Below are 26,893 nucleotides of genomic sequence, written 5' to 3'. Positions count from 1 at the left end.
GCTTTTAATTGATACATATATCCAAAAAGGGTAAAAATCATAAATTTAAAGCTCAAATAATTTTCACAATGTAAACACAACCATGTAACAATCACCCAAATCAAGAAGCAAAACATTCCCAGCTTCCAGAAACCCCTCCACCCTTTTCCTCTCCCAATCACTACCCTATCCCCATGGGTAACTACTATCTCACCACTTTTGTCCTGAGATTATTTTGAGTCCATGGTTTAATGAATACGAACATTTTAATTTGAATTAAACCAGTATTGTGAAATTTTCATTAATATGCATTTTATCTGGCAAATTCTGTTAAACCTATGTAACTGCTGGCTTAATTTCTATTTTTTCCATTTGAATTTTTATTTACTGAAATTATTTCATTGGGATCAATTTTTTTGGTATAAATTTTACAACAAAGATTTTATTGGTTTAGCATTCTGTATCAAATTTTACTAATAACCTTTGGCTTTTATAACATTCTACCACTCCAATTCCCAAAGTAAATTTTGCAGATATAAATTTTATCATGAAGATGAGGTCTTCTGAAAATTTTTAATCAATTTTAATTAATCATGTGCACTTTTAGCTATGAGGTTTATTTTGTGCTGAGTCAGTAATTTTGATTATGGGCTAAAATACTGATGGTTTTTATTTATTTCTTAATTAACCTATGACAAAAAGGTGGTGAACAAGTCCCATATCTTCTTATCATTTCATGAATAATTAAAAACTATCCACATCTTCAGAGAGGCAAAGAATAAATGCTGGTTAAAAAGAGCAGGGCAAAATGTCCCTGGGTCAAATTGTTCTCAGGCACCCAAAGCTCAACTTTGGCTTTTAGCTTTTTACTTGACCTGGGAAGAAATTTATAATTATATCAGTTGGTATTTTTTTAGACTCCATATGCATTAGGCACTCTGCTGACTTATGTTCTCACTTTTTTTCCCCTAATTTCCCTACAAGACTGGTAGGTACTACTATTATTTTTATTTTATAGATGAGGAAATTGATTCCTAGAAAACTCAAATAATTTGCCCAAGACCATACATCCAAAAAACAGTGGGGTCAAAGACTCCATATTCTACAGCCTTAACTGCTATTAACCTTACTATCATCCATAATGAGCCATGAGATAGCTGAAACTTAAGGACAAGCAAGTCTTCACTGTGTGGAAAGGAAAAAGGGATAGCAGGCAGCTGTGAGAGAGGGTGATAAAGGAGAGCATTCAAAGTGGAAGAAGTAGTATAGACATGAGAAATGAAATAATATACACTGTCAGTATGATTTGGGGAGGTGGGGGGGGAGACAGAGGGGCTGCATTAAATGTAAAATCCAATATTCCAATTGTAACATTTCATAACATTAAATACATGCTATGCGTCCCATAATGTACATCATTACAAAATGACTGAGGTTCTAAGACAGCACTAACTTCCAATCTTTTCATGCAGTCAATGTACATTTCATTTGCACTTGCCAACAGAAGGACACATAGTAAAACACAGTCTGAAAGGATGGGTTCAATAATAATATTATAAGACTTTACTACAAGCAGGTCCTTGACAAGCATTATCTAAACTAATTTATAGAAACCCTTTAGGGTAGTTCTATACTAGTTTTATCCCTTATTTATATGTGAAGAAGCCATGACACACAGGCTAAGTTACCTGCCACAGATCACATAGCTACTTAGAGGTACTCTGGTCTGATTACAAAAATCAAGCTATTATTCACTACAAGAGGTGTGTCATTAACTTGCCCCATGACATGAAAATACTATAAAAATCACTGTTCACCTCCTTTCCTACCTTGTCCTGAGCTAGTCAGATAGCTAGAACAAAGGTAATGTATGCATGTCTTGGTGGAGCTTGATTCAGTCTCTCACTCCTTCAATCACCCTACAGTAACCCGGTGCCTGCTTGCTTTGAGCCAGGCAATCTACTTGGTGCTGAGGATATAAAAATGGTAAAGAAACCATTCCTACTCTCAAGGAACACTTAGTTTAGCAGGAGTGAAATGTACCAAAAGTATGTTGTAATAGTGCTACAGTAGAAATAGGTGTTACAGTAGAAATAAGTTCGAGGCATTGTGGAGGAAGTAATCACCTCAGGTAGTCACTGGGGAAGACTATAAACGAGCTTTGATTCATTCATTCAATATTTTGCCAAACACTCACCAGGATCCGAGGTCTCACTAACAATGTTATTAATGCCTCAGTGATCATTCTAGTGTAAGAACTCCGATCCAATATTTGTAATGTGGGGGGAACTATCACTTTATAAAAACAAGTTTTTCCTGATTTAGTGAATGTCAGTTTGCAGAGGAGTCTTTCAAGAGTTTAAAGGACAAGAGTCCAACCAAGAGCCCCTCTGCTGTAGTAGATAGAGCAAGGATTTGAAGTAATGTTTATTCCATCCCGCTTTACCTCCTTTTATGAGTCCATTTCGGTGTTAGCTCTGTGAGGAAGTTAAGAGGAGTGTAATGACGGTTTCTGCCTTCAATGTCGGGATGCCAGAGTCAGGCAAACAAAACCCATAGAAGGCAATTGAGGGGAAGGAAACATTAAACAATCTCCATATATTCTTATACTTTGTTTCAACTCTCGTAACAAGTCTATCGATTCAGACGAGCAAACAGCTTCATATAGAACAGGGGTTAAGCAATTTGCTCAAGTTCAGGAATACACTGAGTGAGCAAACAGCCCCCACCACGCGGGGCGCACGCGCATTCGCACCGCCCCGGGCGAAAGAGGGAGACAGGCGCCCTAGCAGCAGGCGGGCCCGCGGCAGCCTCAGGGCCTAACGCTTGGTGACCAGCCTTTGGCGCATCCGTTTATCTTTTCTGTTTCTCCTCGGGGAATTCCAGTGCCTAGCCCCGTGCCTAACACATACCGCTCAATGACTATTAGCTGAATGGTGGGAAAGGATGTAACTTTCTAGTCTGACCCTCACTACAGCCCCAAAGCCAGGCCTTCGCACTGCGTCCCCCCACCTCATGGCCTCCTGAACTTTCCCTGAAACCTCCTCTGCCCTTACACAAACCCCCAGCCCTCGGCTGCGCCCACTCTGCTCCCTCGGTCTCAGCTCACTTCCGGCACCCTGCTAGGCCCAGTCTGCAGCCTGTGGCCGGAAGCGGGGAGCGCCGCGCGCGGCAAATGCCTGAGTTGCAGCGCAACCGTGGGCGGTTGGTCCGCGGTCCGGTCTCACCAGTCGTGGAGTGTCTGTGAGGCCCGGCGTTGGGCTCGTAGCTAAAGGGGCCCTTTGCCGGGCTTCCTTCCCAACCCCTCTTTCTTTTGAGCTCGGTTTTGTCGGGGTGGTTCGCGGCTCTAACCGCTCGGTAACCCGTGTCGGCGCCGCACCCTGGAGATGTGCTCGACGCCCGGGCTGCCGACGCCGGGAGCCTCGCTGGCTCTGCGGGTGTCCTTCGTAGACGTCCACCCCGAGGTGATCCCCGTGCAGCTATGGGGGCTGGTGGGCGAGCGGCGGGAAGAGTACGTGCGGCTGAGCCGGGAGATCCAAGAGGCGGCGGCCACGCGCGGGCCGTGGGCGTTGGGCGGCGCCTCCGCCTCGCCGGGAGAGCTGTGTCTGGTGCAGATGGGGCTGATGTGGCACCGCTGCCGCGTGGTCAGCCGGCAGGCGCAGGAGAGCCGCGTCTTCCTGCTGGACGAGGGCCGCACCATCACCGCCGGCGCGGGCTCGCTGGCGCCAGGGCGCAGCGAATTCTTCCACCTGCCCTCGGAGGTGCTGGGCTGCGTGCTGGCCGGCCTGGTGCCGACAGGCGGCGGCGGCGCGGGCGGGGGCGAGCCCCAGCACTGGCCGTCCAGGGCTGTGGACTTCCTTAGCAACCTGCAGGGCAAGGAGGTGCACGGGCGGGTCCTGGACGTGCTGCCCACCCATCGCCTGGTCCTTCTGGAGGTGCCCGGTCTGTTCCAGCAGATGCAGGAACTCGGCCTGGCTCGGCAGGTGCCTGACAGCCTCTTCCGCTCGCTGCTCAAGCGCTACCTCTCGGCGGCCACGGCTGGCCCCGGCCCCGGGGCCCCAATTCTCCCGCGAGTCCTGCCCAAGCAAGAGCAGCCTGGCCTGGATTACTTCTATCCCCAGCTGCAACTGGGTGTGACGGAGCCCGTCGTGGTAACTCAAGTGTGCCATCCCCACCGCATTCACTGTCAGCTCCGGAGCCTCTCGCAGGAGATTCGCCGCCTGTCTGAGAGCATGGCCCAGGTATACCAGGGTTCCACGGGGACAGGGGATGAGAACTGTACCAGTGCCACCTGGGAAGAAAGGGAGGAGAGCCCAGACAAGCCGGGCTCTCCGTGTGCATCCTGTGGACTGGATGGACATTGGTACAGGGCACTCTTGCTTGAGACTTTTCGGCTGCAGCGCTGTGCCCAAGTGCTTCACATAGACTATGGAAGGAAGGAGTTAGTGAGCTGTAGTAGCCTTCGGTACTTGCTGCCTGAATATTTTCGAATGCCTGTGGTGACCTACCCTTGTGCTTTGTACGGACTCTGGGATGGTGGGAGAGGCTGGTCGCGATCACAAGTGGGCGATCTGAAGGCACTGATACTGGGCCAGGCAGTGAATGCAAAGATTGAATTTTATTGTTCCTTCGAGCATGTGTATTATGTCACCCTTTATGGAGAAGATGGGATTAATCTTAACTGTGTGTTTGGAGTACAGTCATGTTGCTTGGCTGACAGATTGCTTCAGAGCCAGGGAATAGAGGAGGAGGAAGAAGAAGAACCAGAAACAGCTCTTCAGTCTCAGTCTCCTGCTGAAGAACTGGATGAAGAGATTTCACTCCCAGCCTTAAGATCTATCAGGTTAAAGATGAATGCCTTCTATGATGCCCAGGTAGAATTTGTTAAAAGTCCTTCGGAGTTTTGGATTAGGTTGAGGAAACACAATAGCACCTTCAGTAAACTGATGAGGAGAATGTGTAGTTTCTATTCCTCGGCCAGTAAGCTGGATGGCGTAGTTTTGAAACCTGAACCTGATGACCTTTGCTGTGTCAAATGGAAAGAAAATGGTTATTATCGGGCCATAGTTACCAGATTAGATGACAGAAGTGTAGATGTCTTCTTGGTTGACCGAGGTAATTCAGAAAATGTGGACTGGTATGACATGAGGATGTTGCTTCCTCAGTTTAGGCATCTACCAGTGTTGGCTCTGAGATGCACCCTAGCTGATATTTGGCCTTTGGGAAAAAGTTGGAGCCAGGAGGCAATTTCCTTTTTTAAAAAGACTGTGCTCCACAAAGAATTAGTTATCCATGTCCTTGATAAGAAGGATCATCAATATGTTATTGAGATTCTTGATGAATCAAGAGCAGGGGAAGAAAACATCAGTCAGGTTATTGCTCAAGCTGGATATGCCAAGTATCAGGAATTTGAAACAAAGGAAAATATCCCCATAGGTGCCTACTCCCCAGGGCATACTTCAAACCACTTTACTATGGAGAATAACAAAATATCTTCTACCAAGAAAGTGGAAGTAGAACAGAAAACCAAGAGAGATAATAAAACTGTATCTGTTTTAGAAGCTGTAACTGATACAATTGTTACAAATGTTTCAACTGGACTAGTTGTGCAGGATAAAGAGGGGAAAAAATCGGTTTATTCTCCTCTTACACAAAATTTCTTGGAAATTAAGCCAGGCTCTTCTTGTAAAGGAGGACTAGAAGTTGGAAGTACAGTAGAAGTCAAAGTGTCTTATGTTGAAAACCCTGGTTATTTCTGGTGCCAGCTAACCAGGAACATGCAAGGATTTAGAACTCTAATGTGTAATATTCAGGACTATTGCAAAAATATAGCAACTCCTTATCAGGGAACCACCCCCGCCTGTTTAGCAAAACGAACAGTAAATGGAAAATGGTCCAGAGCTCTGATTAGTGGGGCACAATCTGCAGAACATGTCAAAGTAATATTTGTAGATTATGGAGACAAAGATATAGTATCTGTGAAGAATATTTATGCAATTAGTGAAGAATTTCTCAAGGTTAAGGCTCAGGCTTTTAGATGTAGTCTTTATAATTTAATTCAACCAACTGGTCAGAATCCCTTTGTTTGGGATGAAAAGGCAATCCAAGCCTTTAATGAATTTGTAGATAATGCATGGGAAGGCAATCTAGAATTAAAATGCACAATATTTGCTTTGGCATCAATGCAAGATGAAGAATTGTTTAATGTCGTGGATTTGCTAACACCCTTTCAGAGTGCCTGTCATTATTTGGTAGAAAAGAGACTTGCAAGACCAGTAAAACTTCAGAAGCCTCTAGAGTCCTCTGTTCAGCTACATTCTTATTACTATTCTACACATGATATGAAAATTGGAAGTGAAGAGTCAGTGTATATAACACATGTTGATGACCCCTGGACATTTTATTGCCAATTGGCAAGAAATGCCAACATTTTAGAACAGTTGACATGTAATATTACACAATTAAGTAAAGTTTTGATGAATTTAAAAACATTTCCCTTGATCCCTGGAACCTTGTGCCTTGCCAAATATACTGATGGAAACTGGTACAGGGGGATAGTAATAGAAAAAGAACCAAAGAAAGTCTTCTTTGTTGATTTTGGGAATGTTTATGTAGTAACAAATGATGATCTGCTTCCCATACCTAGTGATGCATATGATGTCTTACTTTTGCCCATGCAAGCTGTTAAATGTTCATTATGTGATATTCCTCATCATATACCAAAAGAAGTCACATCATGGTTTCAGGAGACTATTTTAGATAAGTCATTGAAGGCCTTGGTTGTTGCAAAAGATCCAGGTGGAAGGCTGATTATAGAACTATATGATGACAGTATTCAAATTAATGCTAGTGTTAATGAGAAGTTAGGGTTACTTGGTTACAAAGGTGGGGCAAGAAAAAAAGAAACAGAAGCAATCCTCTCTACAATGGAAACTCTTGAAGAAAAAAATGAAAATATGAAGTTGTCACCTACAGAATATTCAAATAAACCAGTGGAGAATAAATTATACAATATGGAGATCTTGGGAGAATCATACAAACCTAAGATTGGCTCAGCATGTAAAGAACCCAAACTTTTACAAAGTTCAAAAAAGACAAACTTAGCCACTCAATATCAGGACTCTGTGGGAAATAATAAAATAATCAAAAATAATCAAATTTCTCCATTAACAATAGAAAAGGAAGACATTTTCACTGAGCCATCTTTGAAAACCACAAAAATTGAAGTCACAGTTTCAGAGGGGAAAAGAGGAGAACGTAACAAACATCTGCCTCTTAAATATTGTGAGTTCCCTCAGAAGACTATAATGCCTGGCTTTAAAACAACTGTATATGTATCCCACATAAATGACCCATCAGACTTTTACGTTCAACTAACAGAAGATGAAGCTGAAATTAATTGTCTTTCAGAGAGATTAAATGATGTGAGAACAAGGCCTGAATCCCATGTGGGTCCACCTTTGCAAAGAGGAGATGTAATATGTGCCATTTTTCCAGAAGACAATTTATGGTATCGTGCTGTGGTCGAGGAACAACAACCTAATGACCTTCTGTCTGTACAGTTTATAGATTATGGCAATGTTTCTGTTGTTCAGACTAACAAAATAGGTAGGCTTGACATAATGAATGCATTACTGCCAGGGTTATGCATTCATTGCTCATTAAAGGGACTTTGGATTCCTGAGATTATAAACAGTAAGGAAATGATGCATTACTTTTCCCGAAGGACAGATGAGACTCAGATAAGATGTGAATTTGTTAAATTTCAAGATAGGTGGGAAGTTATTCTTGCAGATGAACATGGGATCATAGCAGAAGACATGATTAGCAGATACGTTTTCAGTGAAAAATCTCAAATAGGACTTTCTACTGAAATAATTAAAAGTACCTGTTCAAAGTCTACTAACAAATCAGACATTGACACTTCAGTATTTCTTAACTGGTATAATCCAAAACTGAAGACGATAAGAGCTTATGCCACTGTGATAGATGGACCAGAGTATTTTTGGTGTCAGTTTGCGGATACCGAGAAACTTCAGTATTTAGAAGTGGAAGTACAAATTGCTGGAGAACAGGTAACAAGTTATAGCCCATGCCCTCATATTGGGGATCCTTGCATAGTGAGATATAGAGAAGATGGGCATTATTATAGGGCACTTATCACTAATATTTGTGAAGATAATCTTATATCTGTCAGGCTTGTGGACTTTGGAAACATTGAAGATTGTGTGGACCCAAAAGCACTCTGGAATATTCCTTCTGAACTTTTGTCGGTTTCCATGCAAGCTTTTCCATGTTGCCTATCAGGATTTAGTATTTCAGAAGGAGTGTGCTCTCCAGAGGGAAATGACTATTTTTATGAAATAGTAACAGAAGATGTGTTGGAAATAACAATATTAGAGATCAAAAGGGATGTTTGTAATATTCCTTTAGCCATTGTTGACTTGAAAAGCAAAGGCGAAAGTATTAATGAGAAAATGAGGAAATATTCTAAGGTTGGTATTACTAACAGTGATCTGCTCCATGACAAAAATGGTCTGGAAATGGCCCTTGGGTCCCCCAGTTCTGATGTTGGACTTAAGAAACAAAGTAGTAAAGTTGTACAAAATAAAATATTCTGTGTAGAACCACAGACAGATGAGCTCTCTGAAAGAATTGAAAAGGATTTAAACATTATTGAAACCAAACCGAGTAAATTCTATGACCCTGAAACTGATAACATTTTTGAAAACCCATGCAAAGGTAAAATTGGTACTGAAGTACTAGAAGGTAAAGTAGAGTGTCATTTGGCTGACAAAGCAAAGTTCGATGATAAGTACCTCATTACAGGATTTAATACATTATTACCACAAGCTAGTGAAACAAAGGAGATACTAGAAATGAATTCACTTGAGATGCCACTTTCCCCTGATGATGAATCAAAAGAATTTTTAGAACTAGAATCCACTGAGTTACAGCTTTCTCTAGTTGGGGATGAAGAAAAAGAAGAGCTAGGCCTGGTGCCACCAATTGTGCCACTCTCCCAAAGCTGTGATACAAAAGCCTCCCTGGAACCATTTACAGTTCAGCTTCCACTCAGCTGTGAAATAGAGAAACAGCCAGAATTAGAACTACCTATGGCCCAGCTGTCATTAGATGACAAAGTAAATCCTTTGTTTTTAAAAGTTAGTCAGAAAGCCCAAGAATCCATGTGTGCTGAGGACACCAGAAAGGCAAGTTGTGTGGAATGTTTTGATGACCAGCACAGAATACCATTGCATCTACATGGGAACAACTGTGGTCCCAATTTGCAGACTGAAATGAGTATATATAAAGAAGAATATTCAGAATATAAAAACAGGGGTGCCATTTCATCATTGACTCCTTTGTTCTCTGAAGAGGAATCTAAAGATGGAAGGAAACATAATAATGCTTTACCAGATCATGTCTCAGGTATGTGACTTTTTTCTCTCTCACATTTATTTAAGTTGAACTGGTGTCTTTCAAAAGCACTTATTTATCTTAAAGAAAAGAGAATAATTCTTATATGATTTTTAAATTAGTTTTTTGGGGGAAGATTAAACCTGGGAAGCGAATCTGATTTGGATTTTATGAAGAGCATTTTAAGCATAGGCAAATAAATTGTGAAATCAGTGTAAAATAAGACTTTACATGCTGAGTGAAGTACTGAATTCTTAATTTTGTGTTTAAAATAGAATATTTCAAATCAATGAGTCTCCAAAGGATCATTACATTTACATGGAAATGAATCATCTTTAAAATCAGGAGGTTATTTTTTTGTAAGTTTTAAAAAAAGAAGTATTCCCTTGCCAAGCACTACTGTAGGTACAAATTTACAATAGGGATCATTTTAGCAAAATTTTCAAATTTAACTGTTTTGTTTCATGCATTTTTCTTGTCATTCATTTGGAAACCCTTAAGCACAAAATAGATTTAGGGAGCCTTCATTAGCCAAAAAAAAAAAAGTTAATGGTCATGATGGAAAGCTTTGAAAACATTATCAACTTTTTAATGGTATTTCTACTGCTATTTTCTTTGCTTCTTAAAAAGATTTAGAAGTTACGTTAAATGGCTAACTTTCTAATTTTTTATAATTGAGATTAGACTTTTCAAACATCAATTTTTATATTATTAAATTTGAGCCATTGAGCAAAATAGAGAAAAACAATAGAATAAGGAAATGAAAATCACCATAATCCTATCACTAAGAAAATACCGCTGTTAACTCTATGGTGTCCTTCCTTTGTGTTGTCTTTCACCACTCTCTGTATGTCCATCTACATATAATTTTTAAAACTAAATAGAAATCATACTATTATGCAGTATTAAATCCTGCATTTCAATCCTGTAAATATCCTTTCAAAAGATTTTAATTGCATAGTAAGGCATCCTGTGGTTATACCATAATTCAGTTAATTACCCTAGCCTTAGATATTTAGTCCTCACTGTCATGTTTTAGTAATTAATACTAGTTTTGTGGTAAGAATATCTGCTCACTTACTATCCTTTTTCAATATGGCAACTTCATTATAGAAATGCTCTTATAACTACAGCTACATCACTTGCAGCAATTAAGTTCCAGCTTTTAGTAGTGATTTTCAATGTTAGAAATCAGGTTCACATCCTTATAATGGAAGCAGTAGGGATTATTTGGTGAGGGAGTACTCACCTTATTTAAATTAAAATAAGGAGGAACATATATTAATCACAATATATCAATTACATAGGAATAGTAAATGCAGATTAGGAAAATGATTTACTTGTGTATCTGGCATTAAGAAATAATAAAGAGGTATAAATTTTTGAGACATCACACTATTCAATTTGGCAGTTCAACCAGAGAACATCTACACTCTGAAAGGATTTGCTGTTGGATCCAAATGTGTTGTGTGGTCAGATCTAAGAAACACATGGTCTAAGTGTGAGATTTTGGAAATAGCTGAAGAAGGCACAAGGGTAAGTGAAGTTTAAGTACTTTATATCCAAATGTACTTGCAGACTGTTAAGAAAATGTTACCAAACACTATTAGACCAGAAAATGCAATCAAGCAGATGTTTACCTGCTCATTCTCCTAGGTAATTTGATACGAGGTAATTCTCGTAGGTGCAAACATCCATTTTAGAAGTCCATATATAAGCATTCTAGCAAGAAATCCTCCCAGGCTCTTTCATCCCCCCTACTCCTAAAATCCGGTCAGTCACCAAGTCCCACACTTTCCACTTCTTATCTCTCAGTTGAAACTTTTTAGCCTTAATACCATTGCCTAAATTGAGTCCCTCATTTCATAACCAGATTATTCTGATAATCTTTTATTTGGTTTACTTCCTCCAGTCTTCCTTCAGTTGATTCTCCACACTGCCACTGTGAAGTCTGTCAGATACAAATCTGACTACAACCTGCCTGTGTGTAAAACTTTTCAGGGATTTCCAGTTGGTTGTGTTTCTCCTGTGATCTGAAAACCACCTGCACCAGAATAACCTGGTGTGTTTCTCAAATTGCAAACTTCTGGCCCTTGCTATGACCTGCTGACTGGGGTGGGATCCAGGAATGTACATTCTTATACCATTAAAATTTGAGAACCATTGGTCTGCAATATAAAAGCCAAACTCACTAACATGACATAGGAGTTCCTCTAGGATTGAGCCTTCATGTACTTCTCCAATATTAGGTCTTATTCTGTTCTATTTTGTATTTTATATTAGATGAACATCAAACTCTGAGTCCTTGTATAGATACTATTCTGCTTGGCTGCTTCCATGTTTTTAATAATGCAGCTCTATTTGCTTATATTTTGTCCCATTTTCAAACTGGGTAATTCTCACTTTTCTTTAAAATTTTAGTTCAGCTGTTGACTCTTCCAGGAACATTTATTAGCATTATTTTCTAGATCTCCCCATCTCTACCCCTCACCCCTACCAAAAACGCTTTATACCTGTATTATATTCCTAGATCTCCTCCTGCAGAAGTCTGTACTTCCTGCATTGTAAGTATCTACTTAGAGGTCTGTTTCTCCACTAGATTTTGAATGTCTTGAGGTAAGATCTAAATTTTACCCATCTTTGATCGCCAGGTACAGATACTCAATATGTTTGTTAAACTGAATTGCCATTGTGCTGAAACATAAGACTGAAGTTCAGTAAAATCATTTTCATTGCTTTTTCAAAGTATTTCACTTTAAAAAGTATTGTTATGGTACATAAATCAATTACAAGTTTTGGATTTCCAATTTTTTTTGTAGGTTTTGAACCTTTCAAATGGCATGGAGGAGTTGGTGAACCCTGAAAATGTCTGGAATGGCATACCCAAATTGGATAAGAGTCCATCTGAGGTACAGAATTGAATTAATGAAAGCATTGCCCTTTTTGAAAGGTGACTTAACAAACTATTTCAAAAGTCCATGTGTTAAGAAAAATGTAGAAAAATTAGAAAATTGTAACAACAATAAAAAGAGCAATAAAAAAAAATAGAGATTTCTGGATTTATGCCAAGGGTCCCATTGAGAAAACGTGTTATTTATGTTTTACGACTTGATTTTCACTTTGGGATTTAAAAACTTAAAATTGGTGTACATGATTTTTAAAATGTATATGCTTGGTGCAGAATATCTGGGAAACATGGCAAAGTTAAAAAGAAGAAAGTAACAATCACCCGCAGTACACACATCCCAAAAAACAGATAGTCTTCATTTAAGACTATCTAGGGCAATTTCACATGACAGTATATTGTGTTTGGTATTTGCTGAATTTCTTGCTTTAGAATCTTTGATAGTTCCAAAATCCGGTCAGCTCAAGGTTTGTATCTGCTGTTTTTCCCCCGTGAGAAAGGGTGAGATTTTCCTGGTTCTTTTTATGTTGAGTAATTTTAGATTGAATCCTAACATTTTAAATATTAGATTGTAATATTTCAAGTTTGTTCAAATCCTCTGGATAATGTTGAAATTTTTGTTTTAGCAGTTAATCAACCTGGTTAGATTCCTGTCACAAGTTCTGTCTTTCCTTCTTTGGTTGGTGGTTTCAATGTCAGTTTACTTTCCAAAGCTTTTGGTATGTTCTTTGGGTCTGCCCAATACCTGAGCCACCCAGGGATTAGTCTGGGATTAGGCAGTGCTTTAGTTTCCTAGGCTGCCCCAGCAAATACCATGAAATGAATTGGCTTGAACAATGGGAATTTATTAGCTTACAGTTTTGAGGCTGGGAAAATGTCCAAATCAAGGCATCATCAAGGTGATGCTTTATTCCCAAAGACTATCTGCCGGTGATCCTTGGTTCCTTTGCCACATGGCAAGGCACTTTGTGGGCACCTGCTGGTTTCTTCTTCTCTTCTGGGTTCTGTTTCAGCTTCTTGCTTCCTGCAGTTGTTTTCTCTCTTTGTATGAATTTCATTCTCTTTATAGAGGACTCCAGTGATAGGATTAAGACCCATCCTCAATGAGGTAGAACACACCTTAACTGAAGTAGCCTTATCAAAAGGTCCTACTAACAATGGGTCCACACCCACAGGAATGTATTAAATTTAAGAACATGTTTTTCTGGGGTACATCTAGCTTCAGACCACCACAGGCAGTGTTTTTTTTTTTTTTTTTTTTTTTTTTAATCATCATTTTATTGAGATATATTCACATACCACGCAGTCATACAAAACAAATTGTACTTTCGATTGTTTACAGTACCATTACATAGTTGTACATTCATCACCTAAATCAATCCCTGACACCTTCATTAGCACACACACAAAAATAACAAGAATAATAATTAGAGTGAAAAAGAGCAATTGAAGTAAAAAAGAACACTGGGTACCTTTGTCTGTTCGTTTGCTTCCCCTACTTTTCTACACATCCATCCATAAACTAGACAAAGTGGAGTTTGGTCCTTATGGCATTCCCAATCCCACTGTCACCCCTCATAAGCTACATTTTTATACAACTGTCTTCGAGATTCATGGGTTCTGGGTTGTAGTTTAATAGTTTCAGGTATCCACCACCAGCTACCCCAATTCTTTAGAACCTAAAAAAGGTTGTCTAAAGTGTGCGTAAGAGTGCCCACCAGAGTGATCTCTCGGCTTGTTTTGGAATCTCTCTGCCACTGAAGCTTATTTCATTTCCTTTCCCATCCCCCTTTTGGTCAAGAAGATGTTCTCCATCCCACGATGCCGGGTCTACATTCCTCCCCGGGAGTCATATTCCACGTTGTCAGGGAGATTCACTTCCCTGGGTGTCTGATCCCACGTAGGGGGGAGGGCAGTGATTTCACCTTTCAAGTTGGCTTAGCCAGAGAGAGAGGGCCACATCTGAGCAACAAAGAGGCATTCAGGAGGAGACTCTTAGGCACAAATACAGGGAGGCCTAGCCTCTCCTTTGCAGCAACCGTCTTCCCAAGGGTAAAACTTATGGTAGAGGGCTCAACCCATCAAACCACCAGTCCCCTATGTCTGTGGTCATGTTAGCAACCATGAAGGTGGGGTAGGCAAATACCCCTGCATTCTCCACAGGCTCCTCAAGAGGGCACTACATCTTTTTTTATTTTTTTTTTCCTTGTTTGTCTTTTTTCTTTTTTTTTTTTTTTTTAACTTTCCCTTCTTTTTTAAATCAACTGTATGAAAAAAAAAGTTAAAAAGAAAACAAACATACAATAAAAGAACATTTCAAAGAGACCATAACAAGGGAGTAAGAAAAAGACAACTAACCTAAGATAACTGCTTAACTTCCAACATGTTCCTACTTTACCCCAAGAAAGTTACATAATATAGCAACATTTCAGTGAACTTGTTCCTACTACATCCATCAGAAATTAACAGACCATAGTCATTTCTGGGCATCCCCAGAACGTTAAATAGCTTATCTGTTCTTCTTGGATTATTGTTCCCCCTTCCTTAATTGCTCTCTACTGCTAGTTCCCCTACATTCTACATTATAAACCATTTGTTTTACATTTTTCAAAGTTCACATTAGTGGTAGCATATAATATTTCTCTTTTTGTGCCTGGCTTATTTCGCTCAGCATTATGTCTTCAAGGTTCATCCATGTTGTCATATGTTTCACCAGATCGTTCCTTCTTACTGCCGCGTAGTAATCCATCGTGTGTATATACCACATTTTATTTATCCACTCATCTGTTGAAGGACATTTGGGTTGTTTCCATCTCTTGGCAATTGTGAATAATGCTGCTATGAACATTGGCGTGCAGGTATCTGTTCGTGTCACTGCTTTCCGATCTTCCGGGTATATACCGAGAAGTGCAATCGCTGGATCGAATGGTAGCTCTATATCTAGTTTTCTAAGGAACTGCCAGACTGACTTTCAGAGTGGCTGAACCATTATACAGTCCCACCAACAATGAATAAGAGTTCCAATTTCTCCACATCCCCTCCAGCATTTGTAGTTTCCTGTTTGTTTAATGGCAGCCATTCTAACCGGTGTTAGATGGTATCTCATTGTGGTCTTAATTTGCATCTCTCTAATAGCTAGTGAAGCTGAACATTTTTTCATGTGTTTCTTGGCCATTTGTATTTCCTCTTCAGAGAACTGTCTTTTCATATCTTTTGCCCATTTTATAATTGGGCTGTCTGTACTATTGTCATTGAGTTGTAGGATTTCTTTGTATATGCAAGATATCAGTCTTTTGTCAGATACATGGTTTCCAAAAATTTTTTCCCATTGAGTTGGCTGCCTCTTTACCTTTTTGAGAAATTCCTTTGAGGTGCAGAAACTTCTAAGCTTGAGGAGTTCCCATTTATCTATTTTCTCTTTTGTTGCTTGTGCTTTGGGTGTAAAGTCTAGGAAGTGGCCTCCTAATACAAGGTCTTGAAGATGTTTTCCTACATTATCTTCTAGGAGTTTTATGGTACTTTCTTTTATATTGAGATCTTTGGTCCATTTTGAGTTAATTTTTGTGTAGGGGGTGAGGTAGGGGCCCTCTTTCATTCTTTTGGATATGGATATCCAACTCTCCCAGCCCCATTTGTTGAAAAGACCATTATGGCTCAGTTCGGTGACTTTGGGGGCCTTATCAAAGATCAGTCGGCCATAGATCTGAGGGTCTATCTCTGAATTCTCAATTCGATTCCATTGATCTATATGTCTATCTTTGTGCCAGTACCATGCTGTTTTGGCAACTGTGGCTTTATAATAAGCTTCAAAGTCAGGGAGTGTAAGTCCTCCCACTTCGTTTTTCTTTTTTAGAGTGTCTTTAGCAATTCGAGGCATCTTCCCTTTCCAAATAAATTTGATAACTAGCTTTTCCAAGTCTGCAAAGTAGGTTGTTGGAATTTTGATTGGGATTGCATTGAATCTGTAGATGAGTTTGGGTAGAATTGACATCTTAATGACATTTAGCCTTCCTATCCATGAACATGGAATATTTTTCCATCTTTTAAGGTCCCCTTCTATTTCTTTTAGTAGAGTTATGTAGTTTTCTTTGTATAGGTCTTTTACATCTTTGGTTAAGTTTATTCCTAGGTACTTGATTTTTTTAGTTGCTATTGAAAATGGTATCTTTTTCTTGAGTGTCTCTTCAGTTTGTTCATTTCTAGCATATAGAAACATTACTGACTTATGTGCATTAATCTTGTATCCTGCTACTTTGCTAAATTTGTTTATTAGCTCTAGTAGGTGTATCGTTGATTTCTCAGGGTTTTCTAGATATAAGATCATATCATCTGCAAACAATGACAGTTTTACTTCTTCTTTTCCAATTTGGATGCCTTTTATTTCTTTGTCTTGCCGGATTGCCCTGGCTAGCACTTCCAGCACAATGTTGAATAACAGTGGTGACAGCGGGCATCCTTGTCTTGTTCCTGATCTTAGAAGGAAGGCTTTCAGTCTCTCACCATTGAGTACTATGCTGGCTGTGGGTTTTTCATATATGCTCTTTATCATGTTGAGGAAGTTTCCTTCAATTCCTACCTTTTGAAGTGTTTTTATCAAAAAGGGATGTTGGATTTTGTCAAATGCTTTTTCAGCATCTATTGAGATGATCAATTGATTTTTCCCTTTCGAGTTTTTAATGTGTTGTAATACATTGATTGTTTTTCTTATGTTGAACCATCCTTGCATGCCTGGAATGAACCCCACTTGGTCATGGTGTATGATTTTTTTAATGTGTCTTTGGATTCGATTTGCAAGTATTTTGTTGAGGATTTTTGCATCTATATTCATTAGGGAGATTGGCCGGTAGTTTTCCTTTTTTGTAGCATCTTTGCCTGGTTTTGGTATTAGATTGATGTTAGCTTCATAAAATGAGTTAGGCAGTGTTCCACTTTTTTCAATGTTTTGAAAGAGTTTGAGTAAGATTGGTGTCAGTTCTTTCTGGAAAGTTTGGTAGAATTCCCCTGTGAAGCCATCTGGCCCTGGGCATTTATTTGTGGGAAGATTTTTGATGACTGATTGGATCTCTTTGCTTGTGATGGGTTGGTTGAGGTCTTCTATTTCTTCTCTGGTCAGTCTAGGTTGTTCATATGTTTCCAGGAAATTGTCCATTTCTTCTACATTATCCAGTTTGTTGCCATACAGTTGTTCATAATATCCTCTTATAATTTTTTTAATTTCTTCAGGATCTGCAGTTATGTTACCTTTTTCATTCATTATTTTGTATATATGGGTCTTCTCTCTTTTTGATTTTGTCAGTCTAGCTAGGGGCTTGTCAATCTTGTTGATCTTCTCAAAGAACCAACTTTTGGTGATATTTATCCTTTCTATTGTTTTTTTGTTCTCTATGTCATTTATTTCTGCTTTAATCCTTGTTATTTCTTTTCTTCTACTTGGTTTAGGATTGGTTTGCTGTTCATTTTCTAGCTTCTTCAGTTGATCCATTAGTTCTTTGATTTTGGCTCTTTCTTCCTTTTTAATATATGCGTTTAGTGCTATAAATTTCCCCCTTAGCACTGCTTTTGCTGCATCCCATAGGTTTTGGTATGTTGTGTTCTCATTTTCATTCGTCTCTATATATTTAGCAATTTCTCTTGCTATTTCTTCTTTAACCCACTGATTGTTTAGGAGTGTGTTGTTTAACCTCCAGGTATTTGTGAATTTTCTAAGTCTCTGATGGTTATTGACTTCTAATTGTATTCCATTGTGGTCAGAGAATGTGCTTTGAATAATTTCAATCTTTTTAAATTTATTGAGGCTTGTTTTATGTCCCAGCATATGATCTATTCTGGAGAAAGTTCCGTGAGCACTAGAAAAGTATGTGTATCCTGGTGATTTGGGATGTAATGTCCTGTAGATGTCTGTTAAATCTAATTCATTTATCATATTGTTTAGGTTTTCAATTTCCTTATTGGTCTTCTGTCTGGTTGATCTATCTATAGGAGAGAGTGATGTGTTGAAGTCTCCCACAATTATTGTGGAAACATCAATTGCTTCCTTTAGTTTTGCCAATGTTTCTCTCATGTATTTTGTGGCACCTTGATTGGGTGCATAGACATTTACGATTGTTATTTCTTCTTGCTGAATTGCCCCTTTTATTAGTATGTAGTGGCCTTCTTTGTCTCTCAAAACATCCCTGCATTTGAAGTCTATTTTATCTGAGATTAATATTGCTACACCTGCTTTCTTTTGGCTGTAGCTTGCATGAAATATTTTTTCCATCCTTTCACTTTCAGTTTCTTTGTGTCCCTGTGTCTAAGATGAGTCTCTTGTATGCAACATATTGATGGTTCATTTTTTTTGATCCATTCTGCGAATCTATATCTTTTAATTGGGGAGTTTAATCCATTTACATTCAACGTTACAACCGTGAAGGCATTTCTTGAATCGGCCATCTTATCCTTTGGATTATGTTTGCCATATTTTTCCCTCTCTCTATTAATATCCTTTATTGTACCCATACCGAATCTCTTTAGTACTGAACCTTTCTCCAGGTCTCTCTGTCCTGTCTTTGTTTCTCTGTCTGTAGGGCTCCCTTTAGTATCTCCAGTAGGGCAGGTCTCTTGTTAGCAAATTCTCTCAGCATTTCTTTGTCTGTGAAAAATTTAAGCTCTCCCTCAAATTTGAAGGAGAGCTTTGCTGGATAAAGTATTCTTGGCTGGAAATTCCTCTCACTCAGAATTTTAAATATATCGTGCCACTGCCTTCTTGCCTCCATGGTGGCTGCTGAGTAGTCACTACTTAGTCTTATGCTGTTTCCTTTGTATGTGGTGAATTGCTTTTCTCTTGCTGCTTTCAGAACTTGCTCCTTCTCTTCTATGTTTGACAGTGTGATCAGTATATGTCTCGGAGTGGGTTTATTTGGATTTATTCTATTTGGAGTTCGCTGAGCATTTATGATTTGTGTATTTATGTTGTTTAGAAGATTTGGGAAGTTTTCCCCAACAATTTCTTTGAATACTCTTCCTAGACCTTTACCCTTTTCTTCCCCTTCTGGGACACCAATGAGTCTTATATTCGGACGTTTCATATTATCTATCATATCCCTGAGGTCCATTTCGAGTTTTTCAATTTTTTTCCCCATTATTTCTTTTATGCTTTCATTTTCCATTCTGTCATCTTCCAGGTCACTGATTCGTTGTTCAACTTCCTCTAGTCTTGTACTATGAGTGTCCAGAATCTTTTTAATTTGGTCAACAGTTTCTTTAATTTCCATAAGATCATCCATTTTTTTATTTAGTCTTGCAATGTCTTCTTTATGCTCTTCTAGGGTCTTCTTGATTTCCTTCATATCCCGTACTAGGGTCTCATTGTTCATCTTTAGTTCTTTGAGTAGCTGCTCTAGGTGGTGTGTCTCTTCTGGTCTTTTGATTTGGGTGCTTGGGCTTGGGTTATCCATATCGTCTGGTTTTTTCATATGCTTTATAATTTTCTGTTGTTTTTGGCCTCGTGGCATTTGCTGAACTTGATAGGGTTCTTTTAGGGTTTGTAGACCAGTTGAAGTCCTTATCTCTAATTTATCAGATCTACAGCTTCGTGGAGTACACTTTCTCTAACTAACCAGCAGGTGGCGTCCACGAGCCACCTGTTCTCCACAAGCCAGATCTCCCCTGCTTAGCCTTTTTGGTGAGTGGGGGAGTGAGTCTTGTGGGGCCCAATTGGTGTCCCAAGCTTGCGTGTGTAGTTGGTGTTGCCTGCCCTGTATGTGGGGCGTGTTTCTGGGCAGTCGGGGAGGAGGGGTGGCCCTAACAATCAAATCTCCTTGATGATCCTAGAGTTTTAGAGCTGCTGCAATAGTCTAATCCTTCAGTTCAGTCCTGCCACAGTTTGTCTCTGCCACTGACCCACAAGTCTTTGGTATTGGCGTATGGCTCCTGAGACTTGCAAGTGGGCCCCTCTTCCAGGCTGTGCACCCCGGGTCCTCTGTTGAGGGATGACTGTGCTATGTCACAGGTGAGTGCCGTCTCCCCAGGGCAGTTCTGGGCTGCTGGGCTGTGTTGGGAGGCTCCCAGTCTGCTCAAATGATGGCTGAATGGGGCTCTGTTAATTCACACTGCTCCCCCTTCCCAGCTCTGGGACATTCAGCTGAGGTTGCAGGGAAGGCTAATGTCCACGCCCAGTTTTGTGGTGTGTGCCTGTTATTTGAAGCACTTCCGTCACACTGGGTTGTCTGGGGCAGCTCTGGGCTATGGGGCTGGCGATGGGCAGGAGTGTTTCCTGTCCACCAGGATGGTGGCTGTGAGCGGACACCCCCCTTTTCTTGGGAAGTTGTGTTGTTTAGTGAATTTTCTCAGCCACTGGAATATTGCCTTTTGTCTCAGAGCTCTCTTAGTTCTGCTCTTGACTTGACGTGCCCAAATTTCAATTCTTTGAAGCTTTCTGTATTGAGCTTCTTAGAGTAATTGTTTTAGAAAAAGCAAAAAGGATTTAAAAAAAAAAAAAAAAAAAAAAAAAACGGCCCTCCTCAGAGATCTAATGGGTTATTGAAATGCTAATAGACAAAGCAACCAGGGCCATTAAGGAAAGGTGCCCAGGGCAGAGAGATCAGCTTTGCTTCGGGATTTGCATATGCGCCTCAAGGCCTGATCTCCGCCCTTCCCCTTTCTGTGTTCACCAGAACTCGAAAAATCCTCTGCTTTTATTTTGGAGTTTTTCGTGTTGTTTTTTTTCTATGTCTGTCTCCTCTCTGCTGGGCTGGCTGCTCTCAGAGTCTCTGGTGTCTGGTCTCAGTCTATCTATGGTTGGAGTTTGAATCAGTAGAATGAGTTTCCGATAAGAGCAGCCACTGCAATTCTCCCTTCTCCTTCCCGGAGCTGACAGCCCCTCCTCCCCCGGGACTGAGCCTGGCAGGGAGGGGCGCGGGTCCCCTGGCCGCAAAAACTTACAGATTTCGCTGATCTCAGCAGTTCCACGTTTTCATGAGTGTTGTATGAAGTATGCCCAAAGACAGATTGCTCTGTGGTGTCCAGTCCACGCAGTTCCTGGCTTTTTACCTACTTTCCTGGAGGAGTAACTAAAACATACAGCTCACCAGTCTGCCATCTGTACTTCCTTTTCCACAGGCAGTGTTTTATATTGTGTTTCAGTTGTCAAAGCCTCTGCTATGCTTCTTTGGTTCTGTTCAGTATATGCATAACTCAGAGGTGACCCTGGAGTTAAAGTTTTCTAACTCTTTCCTATCTGAGATTTCATCCACACTTTATGGATCCAAGGGTCTTCTTTTTCAGCCTCCTGGGGCTACTTTTTTTTTCAGTTTCTGTGGTCAGAAAGCAAGTTTATCTCATGCTGTACTGCAGCTCTGAGTGACTGAGCCTGCCTTTGGGGTGAAGCAGATAGAGAAAAGAGAGAAAAAATGACAGGAATTTCCCCCAACATGCTCTTCAGAAAACAGAGGCCCCCTGTACTGGTTCTACTAGCCAGAGAAACAGGTTTTCTCTTGAATTTGCAGGTGCTTGCACTGCCACTGCTGCCCCCAGGCAGTGACCGGGGCTTCCCTCAGTGTGGGGTAGGAAGAAAAAAGAGAGAGAAAAAAATACAGAAATGGATTCCCCACCACACCCCCGACTCTCTAACATGCATGGACCCCTTTTCCTGATCCTCTGGCTAGAAACAGGGAATTTCTCCCAGAGTTTTTGCTGTCCACCCCAGCTGTGCAGTTCTGTAATTTAGCCTACCTTCAGGTCAAAACCAGGAATCAAAGGAGTAAAAACAGGAAACAAAACTTGTGAAACTCACCCCTGTTATGAGTTGTTATTTAAAGTTTTGCTTCAGTCCTCAATTTGCTTCTTCCTATTTACTTTTCAGAGTCCTCAGGAAGTTGCTTTTTGTATTCTGTCGAGAATGTTTATTTTTAATCAGTGGAAGAGAGAGGCTCTAGGCAGCTTACTCCATCCTGGCCAGTACCAGAAGACCATAAACAATTTTTGATAGTTGCATAATGTTGCATGACATTAATGTGCCATAATTTATTAAACCATTTCTCATAGTGTTTGGCATTTAGGTAATTTTATATTTCTCAGTACTGAAAAGCACTGAACATCTTTCTTCACCTTCTTATGTTAATTCCACTTTTGTTTACTTGTCAAAAATAACAGCCTGCTTCACTTGTAGTAAATCAGTATTTACTAAAATATTCATTTACATTATGTTCTTTTCCATCCATTCACTTTGAAGTATTCACAGTCAGATACATATACACACACACACACACACACAGACACACACACACACACACACAAACTATCCTATGCCTGCCAAATGGAAGAGAACCATTTAGGACTATTAAAAGCAGACATAAAATAATGTAGACACAACTACCATTGGCTTTAACTAAGCCATTTTGCAAGCCTATAGAAACTTCTTATGTGTACGGCTTTAAAATGTTTCTATTTGGTTATTAATGGTATTTAAATAACCCTTTTTTCAAAGTTAAGCAAGCTTTTAAATAAGGATGCCTATCTGCAAATGAGCTAGTTTTCCTTAAGGAGAGAATGGTGTGAGGTATTAAATTATGTATGACTTTTTTTGATATATCAAGTCACTAAGATCTGGGAGTCTTTCTGATTACATATTTTAAAAAATTTATTGTGGTAACACTTATATAACACAATATTTCCCATTTTAACCACTTATATGTATATAATTCAGTGATCTCAATTCCATTCACAATATTGTGCCACCATCACCACCATCCATGACCAAACTGATTACAATTTTTTTAGAATAATTTTCTTCAGCTGAGCTGTTACATTTCACAATAAGTATATCTTAGTAATTCCTGCATCACATCATGCATGCACATAATGCTATTAGTTATTGAAAGGAATGTAGTAGAAATATCTCTCTTTATTAAGTCTTCAATAAAGAAACTGTGGCCTACCCTGGATAATATGTTTGAATGGCAGCACTTTGAACAATGATGGACCTCCTCCCTAAACCAAACACTACAGTTGTCAGGGGTTTGGGAGATAAAAATTGGATAAAAAGTACTTTACTCTATATGTGAAATGCCCCAGTGGAGATATTCCAGAGAAATGAGTATTTACAGAATAGAAAACACACATGAGATGATTCTTTACTATAAAATCAGATGGTCATAATTTTAATAGGAATACTTTTTGTTGTTTGCCTTTTTCCTGGTTTATCTATGGTCCTTTTTCTGGTTTTAATTGTTTTGTACTTATAATAAAGAATTGGTAATAATCCAAAGGTTTCTTTTGTTAGGGTATATTCCAAACAGTGGGAAAAGATCTTTACTTCATGTCATCAGATGATACTGCAATTAAAGGTGACTTATATTTTTAAAACAAAATATGTTTATCACACAGAATTGCCAAGTCTTAAAGATACCATTACCCTGATGCTCTGAATCAGAAATGATTTATCAGTTTCCTTGGAAGTTAGTAGTAGAAAAAAAAATAAAGACACTTTAGCTAACTATGTTAAATGTGCTTATGGTGATAACCAAGAAGAGGATTTCTTGAAATGTCATAAAGAAATTTGTTGTTTGAATTAATCTTGAAAGTGAAATTGTGTCTGATAAATGCATATTTTAAAGGATTTCCTCAGTGTTAATTTTAATTAGCTCATATATTCAAATGATCTTTGTGTATCAAATAATCTCTTGGAATTTCTGGATTTTTAATTTATCTATGTGGTAAGATTAAATTTGTTGAAATTTAAAGGGATTATTGGTATCTTGTTCTTAAGTAGCACATTGGTTCTTAGCACTGAGGCACATTTAGAATGAAATCAGCTCTTGGTAGCTTTAGTATTATGTAAAAAGTACATACTAATCAAAGAGAACAAAGCTAATTGGCATCAGCCTTGTTAACATCATTCTGCTAAAACAGAAAATATGCTAATTTCACAGTCTTTTACGGGAGCTTCTTTTGATAATAGGTACAGTGTGAGAACCAAAATTTAGAAAATTAAAAATTCACTAATTTCCTGTAGTAACTGGAAAACTCACCTCTCCCCTCCCCTTTATTTAAAGGACATTAAATGTGTTGTATCCATGTAAGTAATTTTCTTGTTTTTGTGTTTCTTTTCTCAAGTTGAAGTTTTTGTCTTCTTGTTTTAGAAAAGGAGTCTGGGAGTGATATAGATCCATAGATGTGGCCGGTCAGAAGCTCTCTTAAACAAGTTGCATCTTGCCCAGACCAACAAAGTATTTGAGAAAATTGTGAGAGTGTAACCACAAGAAGCTTCCATTTTCAAAACCTGATATGTGCCTAAAACAAAATAGTATGTTTATATCAGTATGGCTGTGTCTACAGATCTGGGATCTTTCCTCTCCCTTTAAATATCTTATGTTTCTAATCAATTGGGAGGATTTATTGTCCTAAACAGTTTGCTAAAACATTTACTCATTTCAAAAAACTATTTTGGTATCTTTTGAATATAGTGTTTAAATTAAAATAGAAAAATATAGGTCTATGACAGATAAATAATGCTACTTCAGAGGATGGCTCTGTTAGTGGTTAAGTCCTTCAGAATTTTTGTTTTGTTTTTGAAGCTTTTCCTTGTCTGTTTATTTAAACATTAACCAACATTCATTTGAATTTGGAAGTACTCTAATATGAAACAAGATTTGAATAAAGTTTATCCTTAAAGGTGTGTTGGTCTCATTTCTTTAAAAAGGAAATAGGGTCCTTGAATGTCTGTGGTTCCATCTCTCCTCTATCATTGTGGGTAGCACAGTAACATCAATTATTAGATGCTATATGTTAGGCACTCAGCTGGTACTTTAAATTCATGGTCTCATTTAATCCTCAACTCTGACATGGGTATTAATATTTCCTCATTTTATAAGTGAGAAACTTGAAGCTTTTTAGAGAAGTTAAATAACTTGTCCAAGATCAAATAGCTAATGAGTCTACAGACTTGATCAAACCTAGACCCATCTAACTTCAAAGCCCATGCTTTTAAACATGGCTTTGTATAACCTATAGTATTCAAAGTACAGATTCTAGTTTTGCAAACAAATCCTTACTATATGCTGTTAATCAGATATGTGACCTGGGAAGTTTATGGAATTTCTTTGACCCTTGCTTTTCCTGATCTGTAAAATGGGCATAATAAAACCTTTCTTGCAGTGTTTTTAAGATTATAAATAATTGATATAAAATGCCTGAAGAGGAGTAGACATTCAATAAATATGTCCTTCTTTTCCCTGAAAGATACACACAGTGCACTATGCTAGGTAATTTTTTTCATTTTTTAAAATTAACTTTTATCAAAAAATTAAACAGGTAATTTTTTTAACCTTAACTCATTGAATCCATTACTTTCTCCCTTCAGCATCAGCATGTGCCACCAACAAAGGACTGTGAAAAGATGCTATTGAATGGGACATCAATACATCTGGAATGTTTATCCATTTCTCAAATGGGTAGGGATAAAGTTTTCCAAGTGAAACCGGGGAACAGGCGAATATATATAAAACATTATCAGACCCTGAAGCCTGATGGGGGAATAGTGAGAATTAAGAACATTAAAATCTGGCTATAATTTCAATAGTAGAAAGGAAAGAGTTTTGCAATAAAAAATAATTGAGGTAGATGAGTATATTGCTTGTTCCTTTCTTAATGAACTGACAAGTTTGGCTGGTTCATGAAGAAGAAAAAGTTGCTAATTCCCAGAAGAAAAGGTTGGAGAAGATGCTTTAGGGCCAGATTATAAAAAGTCTTCAATTTCAAGCTAAAGAGTTTACTATTGAGGAAAAAAAAACCTGAATGGCTAGAGGAGGGGAGAAGTCAAATCTCTCAAAATGACTGATTTTGTACCTTAAGCCACTAGGATAGGCCTGAGGTTCCAAGTGAGGACAGAGTTATTAATAAAGAACTATTAGGGATGGAATAGTTAACAAGGCTTGCTTACTTCATATTTATTATCCCTGTTGACACATGCTTAATTAAACTTACTTTTGGAGAATTCATAGGAACAAGGCTAAGAAATACTTAGGTCAAAAAATATTCTTAATTAATGAGTGGTATACATTTTTATATCCCTTGGGAAACCTCTTCCATGACTCTCAGATGTATAAGTGTATATATTTTTGTGCTTTTACTTCCCTTTATTATGTTATTTTACTTCCCCAACTATATATAGAATTAAAAACATCCATTAAATAAAACTAATTGGAAAGTGAGTGGTTAAATGTACTTCTGAAAGTTTATTATCCTTCACGGCCTTTACTTACATAACTAAACTAACGAGTGTTGTCCCTAGCCTGTCTATATAGCTGTAATACCTTATGGCACTGTTCTTTAGTAAGTAAAATGCATCAAAAATAAAGCCTTAAAGAAAATGCAAACAAATTACCAACTTTCTGCCTTCAGTCCACTGCCTTTGACCTGTATCCAATATTCTTTTCCTTGTCCACTCTCCATTTAATAATCATATTGAGATTGCATAGCATCACCTATCCTGTGGGAAAACAATGGCTTTATTATCTGCTTGATCTAATTTTCTTAACAAGACCAAAAGCCAAAAGGAAGTGCTATCCAATATAAATCCTACCTGGAATACCATGTTGCTAAAACTCAACT

At 38.8% G+C, this 26,893-nt stretch overlaps 3 protein-coding genes across 6 annotated transcripts in view; 2 read left to right on the top strand and 1 right to left on the bottom strand.

Annotated features, from left to right (window-relative positions):
- The window catches only part of SLC25A27 (solute carrier family 25 member 27), a 75,178-nt gene extending 64,290 nt beyond the window's left edge, over positions 1-10,888 (top strand). Inside the window, exon 10 of the mRNA XM_037842840.1 lies at positions 10,811-10,888. The gene's annotated coding sequence lies outside the window, so the exon portion shown is untranslated. The remainder of the gene's footprint in view (positions 1-10,810) is intronic.
- On the top strand, positions 3,309-24,943 carry TDRD6 (tudor domain containing 6). 2 transcript variants are annotated; one of them, XR_005217850.1, is made up of 6 exons: positions 3,309-9,411; positions 10,811-10,935; positions 11,930-11,963; positions 12,219-12,308; positions 23,565-23,628; positions 24,424-24,943. XR_005217850.1 is itself a non-coding variant. In XM_037842822.1 (5 exons), the coding sequence occupies exons 1-5, from the start codon at positions 3,366-3,368 to the stop codon at positions 24,453-24,455; spliced, it is 6,357 nt and encodes a 2,118-aa protein (XP_037698750.1). In that variant the 5' UTR covers positions 3,309-3,365; the 3' UTR covers positions 24,456-24,943. The 2 variants fall into 2 exon arrangements, 1 of the variants encoding a protein (XP_037698750.1); XM_037842822.1 differs by lacking the exon at positions 11,930-11,963.
- PLA2G7 (phospholipase A2 group VII) overlaps positions 22,156-26,893 on the bottom strand; it is a 62,929-nt gene continuing 58,191 nt past the window's right edge. Inside the window, exons 14-15 of one of the 3 annotated variants that reach the window (XR_005217852.1) lie at positions 26,667-26,771; positions 22,156-22,172 (exon numbers count right to left, since the gene is read on the bottom strand). Coding sequence is in view for 1 of the 3 variants with exons in the window: in XM_037842830.1 (XP_037698758.1) it covers positions 26,767-26,771 (5 nt within the window). In the remaining 2 variants the exon portion in view is untranslated. Of the gene's footprint in view, positions 22,173-22,988; positions 26,772-26,893 lie in introns of those variants that run through there. The other 2 variants (XR_005217851.1, XM_037842830.1) reach the window with 2 other exon arrangements.

Source organism: Choloepus didactylus, chromosome 7, assembly GCF_015220235.1.
Source record: "Choloepus didactylus isolate mChoDid1 chromosome 7, mChoDid1.pri, whole genome shotgun sequence".
In the NCBI taxonomy this organism is placed as follows: Eukaryota; Metazoa; Chordata; class Mammalia; order Pilosa; family Megalonychidae; genus Choloepus; species Choloepus didactylus.
This window is presented reverse-complemented; position numbering and strand designations above follow the sequence as displayed.